This window comes from Meleagris gallopavo, chromosome Z (genome assembly GCF_000146605.3).
Source record: "Meleagris gallopavo isolate NT-WF06-2002-E0010 breed Aviagen turkey brand Nicholas breeding stock chromosome Z, Turkey_5.1, whole genome shotgun sequence".
In the NCBI taxonomy this organism is placed as follows: Eukaryota; Metazoa; Chordata; class Aves; order Galliformes; family Phasianidae; genus Meleagris; species Meleagris gallopavo.
The window spans coordinates 7,709,387-7,714,921 of NC_015041.2; the positions used below are offsets into that span (position 1 = coordinate 7,709,387).

At 50.0% G+C, this 5,535-nt stretch overlaps 2 protein-coding genes across 4 annotated transcripts in view; one reads left to right on the forward strand and one right to left on the reverse strand.

Moving 5' to 3' along the window:
- Nucleotides 1-5,535, forward strand: part of LOC100550826 (phospholipid-transporting ATPase FetA-like) — a 422,496-nt gene that overhangs the window by 319,931 nt on the left and 97,030 nt on the right. The gene's annotated exons all lie outside the window — the stretch shown is intronic.
- FANCG (FA complementation group G) lies at nucleotides 115-5,520 on the reverse strand. The gene is made up of 8 exons (XM_010725236.3): nucleotides 4,764-5,520; nucleotides 4,141-4,287; nucleotides 3,163-3,323; nucleotides 2,838-2,904; nucleotides 2,097-2,434; nucleotides 1,885-1,940; nucleotides 1,235-1,372; nucleotides 115-400 (listed from the first exon to the last, which is right to left on the reverse strand). Exons 1-8 carry the CDS (start codon nucleotides 4,977-4,979, stop codon nucleotides 195-197), a joined length of 1,329 nt encoding a protein of 442 aa, XP_010723538.1. The 5' UTR covers nucleotides 4,980-5,520; the 3' UTR covers nucleotides 115-194.

The following is a 5,535-nucleotide window of genomic DNA, read 5'->3' on the forward strand; positions in this document are numbered from 1 at the left end:
TGCAGGCATTCAAGGCCAGGCTGGATGTGGCTCTGGGCAGCCTAGTCTGGTGGCTGGTGACCCTGCACACAGCAGGAGGGCTGAAACTAGATGATCATTGTGGTCCTTTTCAACCCAGGCCATTTTATGATTTTATGATTCATTCAAGCTGCAGGTGCAGGCTAGGAGGAGCTGAGTTAAACCGTTCACGCAGTTTAGAACACAGGCTGCGCTGCCAGAGCTCTTGTACGTGGCCTCTTGACATCCCCCACATGCCCTACTACACACCTTCCTTGCCTTTCCTGCTGCCCATCTTCCCCAGCAGGGCTCTCCAAGTACTTCTGCCAGTAATCAGCAGCCTCTTCTTTTCGGTTCAGTTTCCACAGGACTTGCACTAGGTAGAAGGCAGCAGCTTGGTCATCTACAAGACACAGTGATGGATTCAGACTTTAGCAGGGAAAGAGCAGGCCCCCCGTAGTGCCGCAGTGCTACAAAAGAAGCTTAGCTACCAGATGCAGGAACTGAACATGAGGACAGCTGGTGCAACAGGGGAGGAGACTTTGCTGTCTATGTCACAGGCTCTAATTATAACCCTGGGGCTGGCAGCCAGGATGGAAGCCAAGACAGATGGCATCAGGCCTGCAGCCTGCCACTCTTTTGTTTGGACACGAGTTGGGGCTTTCCTTGCATACACATCTGCAATCCTAGTGCACAGCACTGGCTGGGAGGGAACGTTGGTCAGGACTGGGACCACCAGTTTTGGCAGATCCTGCTAAGACTCAGACCCCTACAGCATCTCAGCACTGTTGGAACACTAAGCAGCAGAGGTTTGCAGAGGTCACCCCAGAGCGCTCATAGCACAATGCTCTGCACCCTTCTCCCTTAAAGGCCTCCACACTCAGCCTCTGGGCTGCCAGGTGTAGACAGGCACTTTCCCTGGATAAAGCAAGACTCCAGCTATCCAGCTTTTTTGTTCTAGAAAAGCAGACCTTCTTGAGAAAAAGCTGGTTGTACTGGGAGTGGGAAGGAAGAACTGAAAACTTTTAGGCTGCCTTAGGGCAGCAGTCATGATCAATGTTCTGATGCATTCATCAAGCAATAGCTAGTAGTGAGCTCAATATGTAACATGCTAGTAGCCCTTGACATTTGAATAAGCACGACCTAAATCATGACATCTTTCTGCTGAAGTCATTAAAACAGTACAGGGAAAAAAAAAGCGAAAATTCTCTGTTCCTCATCAAAAAGAGCCTCTTACCTGGTGAGATCTGCAAGCCATGCTGGAAATCCAGCAAGGCTTCCTTGTGCCTCTCCTGCTCCAAAAACTGCATCCCTCGCCCAATCAGAGAAAGCAACCTGATCTTCTGGAGAACCTTCACTTCTGGCAGGAGGCTCTCTGTCACATAAAGTCACAGGTTAGTGGTAAAGACATGGGACATCTGCTTGGGCTGCTCACCTTCCAGCTCCCCTGCTGCACAAACAGCAGCAGAGCCAGGACTGCTGCCAGGCTGGGAAAGGCCAGGAGGCAACAAAGGCTAAGACCAAAGAACATCAGGAGCTTGGTATGTTAGGTGCCTACAGTGTAACAGTAACCGCAGCAGTAGCTTGGCCTTTGCCTGCTCATCTGCAAAACTCATAGAAATCTTTTCCCTGAAATCCAGTACTGAGAAGCTTCCCAGTTCACAATCCATTTAACTGTCACCTATCTAAGAGAGAAGAAAGCAGAGCCAAGGCCAAATTCTGCTCCAACGAAACCAGCCAGTCCCTTCAGTGTGGCACAGAGCTCAGCACACTGCAACAAACACCTCCTGCTAAAAGTGGCACTAGAGATGTAACCTTCTCCTTTTACATGACACTGCCAAGCACACAGATGCAGACAACCAGACACAGATCCCACACAGTGCCTACCTGCTGGTTCAACACCATGCCCACAAGGTTGAAATCGCAAGAGGTCGTTGAGGCACCTGCAAAGTGGTAGAACAGAGGAACTTCAGTGCCATGCCTGGACTAGAAAGTCAGCTGTAAACTGTCACACCAGCCCCTGCGCTGATCTGTGCTTTGTTCACACCAGTCATTACAGCCTGCTAGAGAGGCTGCTTCTCACAGCACAACAGTGTTACCTGCTGAATTGCATTATGGCCTCCTTGCCTTTGCCCAGCTTGGTCCACACCCAGCCCTGGTGCAGGTATGCAGCTGCTCTCCACGTGAGGCAGAACAGACTCTCTCTCTTCTGAGACAGCAGCCCACCAGCCAGCCCAGTCCCCAGTGATGCGCACTCTGGCTGCTCCAGCTTCTCCTCAACTTGTACTATCTGTGGGATTAGGTGAGTTGTCCTGCTGATGACCTCATCACACACTGTTAATGAATCCTGATGCCTTCCATCCTGCTCCAAGGCAGATGCTGCTTCCAGGAACACCTCAGGGATCCTAGGCAGAGGTGAGCCACTATCTAGGGGCACCTGGTGAGCAAAAGTGATGGCAGTGCTAAGACATAGCCAAGCAAAAGAACCATGCTTACTGGGAACCCAGAGCTGCTGCCCAGCAAAGCTTAGACCCATCCCCACAGCCACTGGAGCCTGCTGCAGGAAGCAGAAGGTATTGCGCAACAATAGCTCAGCAGTCAAGAAGGCAAAGCCCTACTCCTAAAGCAAAGGGTATCCAAAACCAGGCCAACAGCTGCTCCCTACAAGAGGGAGCTGTTTCTCCAGACAGCAGTAGCAAGCAGTCTCTTGTGTGAATCCAAAGACAGAGAGGCCAAACCTCAGTTCATTTCCTCCATATTTCAGATTGGACACTGGAGCCTGAAGTCAACCTGTGAAGTCTGGGCCAAGGCTTCATCTGCCATGTCACCAAGATACCTGCCTGTTGCTGCAGTCCCTCCTGAAGCAGAGCCAGAAAATCCAGGTAATGTTCCACTGCATCAGCCACCCTGAAGAAACAGGACAAGTGTTGGAAAGAGCAGGATGAGCCTGAGAAGTGCCAGCAGCCAGGCTTAACCTGAACTGTCAGTCTGCAGGCGCTCCTTGCACTGTACTCGCTCTAGTTACAATACCTACAACTTTAACAGAGCTACAACAGCAGTACTGGACTGGATGACTTCCAGGAACACAAAAAAGAAGAAAAAAAAAAAACCACCACAGATCCCAAACAAGTAGCATGTTGCAAGCAGACTAGAAGCAGCTGTTACCTCCCATCCTGGAGACACCTTTGTGCCAACAGGTACTTCACTTCAGAGGGGTGGCGATGGCGAAGGAGAGAAGCTAGTATTGGTGTGTTGACAAGGAGATCTGCTCGGATTAGGAAGTATGGACTAGAGGAAGTAGCTGATGGAGGGTTTTTTTCCAGAGCCTGCAAAACAGGAACAAAATATATTATCAGCACGATCCTGGTCAAGTCCCAAGCAGCTGCAATCACTTCTTATTTCTGGCATCTGCAGATGTACCCAGAAAGTTGAAGTAATGCATCCTGTGTGCAAATCATTGTCAATCACTACATCACAGCCACTTTCAGAAAAAGGAAGAGCAAGCCAAGATCACAGAGAGATAGGCAGATATGTACACGCCACACAGCATCAGGAGATATATTAAGACCACTCACCCAGAGAACACTGTGCCCCAGCTTTTCAGTTCAAGGTGCTCTGAGTTGTCTGAAACAGCATCTCCCATTGCAGCCACAGACCTGGTTAACCAGATCTGGGGCCATTAGTAACAAGAGATTGCTCCCCACAACTGTGTGTGTATGTGATGCATTTCAAACAGCTGAAGAGTCAGCTCAGTGTTTATGGCTGTGACCTGCTCCTCCTAGGCAGATCAAGGTTGCTATGACTGACTAATGTACACCTCACAGCCACAATCTGCCTTGTAAGGCCTCTTTATTAGACACTTAATTAAGAGACTGATACTCTGACACCAGAAAATAGCCTCTTCCCAACCCACTGAAAATCTGAACTAGGACTCAGAGGTCTTGCCACATCCAACAGCTGGGTGCCAAAAGCAAGAACTCCTAACCAAGCTGGGCTCCTTCCTGCCCACTGATGAATTCAAAGAAGCAGTTGCTGAAGGTACTGGATTTCTACTTTAGAGAACCCCTCAGAAAGCAGAAGTATGCTTGAAAGTCCATGCGGGCTCTGTGAGACAAAAAAATAGGCAGCAGGAAACACACATACCTCATAGAGTAGAGATAGGGCCTGCAGCTCTGCATCTGTCTCCCCCAGCTCCTGGTACACCATTGCAGTGTGAGACAGGGCAGGATGGCACTGGAAGTCTACCTGGAGGGCCCACTTCAGGTGCTGAAGTGCTGTCTGAGGCTTGCCCTAGGAAGGTGGGAAGAGGTGTTTGCTGCAAGGACATCTTACTGATATCTTTACAATTCTGCTTTGCCTCTCCAATGATCCCCTCTAAGCAAAGGCAGTACACTCGTATAAGTTAGCCCAGCAACTCACCAAACCCCCCTCTGCACTGCCAGGCTCCCTCACAGAACTCATCCCATCCCTACAAGGCAGCATATTTATATCAGTGGTCCATAGCACTTCAGCCTCCCTCGCTGGAACCATTTTTCTGAGTTTATCTTTCCACATCAATCTTTCACACTCAAACAAAAGCCTTGCCTGTATTTTGAGGCTGCCAAGGAGGCTGGAATAACAAGGGAAATTTCTGCTTGAAACCTTGTCTTCTTGTAGCAGACTAGGACCACGCAGAAGCAGCATGGACATTAGCATGCTTTCCCACCTTGCTCTGGGCTGCTTTCCCTTTTCCCCTCAACAGGGGGGAGGCGAGGCTTGGCCATTACCATTCTCTGAGCACAGCAGCCAAGGCAGACGTAGATCTGGGCCAGGACCCTCTTGGAGCAGAATCCTCCTGCAGCCTCCTGGAGAAGGCAAAGGGTAGTGGGAAGGTTCCCTGCCTCCAGCTCTTGCAACCCTAGGAAGATCCAATATCTCAGCTCTGCAGCTTCCCTTCCATTTAGCCTTTCCATCAAGCAAGCACACGTAGACACCTTCCTCATTCATCCCTTGCTTATAGATCTACTCCCACAGCTTCCCACAAAGGAAGCAAACCCATGGGTCCAACTGTGCTGGATTCTGGGCTGCATCAAAACAGGAGTGGCCAGCAGGGCAAGGGAAGTCCCTTTCTGCTCTGCCCTGTGAGACACAGTCTGCAGTATTGCATCCAGGTCTGAGGCATCCAGCACCAGGATACAGACCTGTTGGAACAGGTTCAGAGGAGGCCACAAGGATCAGAGAGCTCAGAGAGCTTCAGAGAGCTGAAACACCTCTCCTGTAGTGAAGACAGACAGAGCTGGGATTGTTCAGCCTGGAGAAGCCTCATTGTGGCCTTCCAGTACCTAAAGGAGGCCTGCAGGAAAGATGGAGGAGGGCACTGTTCCCCGATCATAGTGATAGGAAAAGTATTAATGGCTTTAAACTAAAGCAGGGTAGATGTAAATTAGACATTAGGAAGAAATTCTTTACTCAGACAATAGTGAGGCACAGGAACAGGTTGCTTCAAGAAGCCTGGAGTGTCCAAGGCCAGGTGGGTGGAGCTATAGACAACCTGGTGGA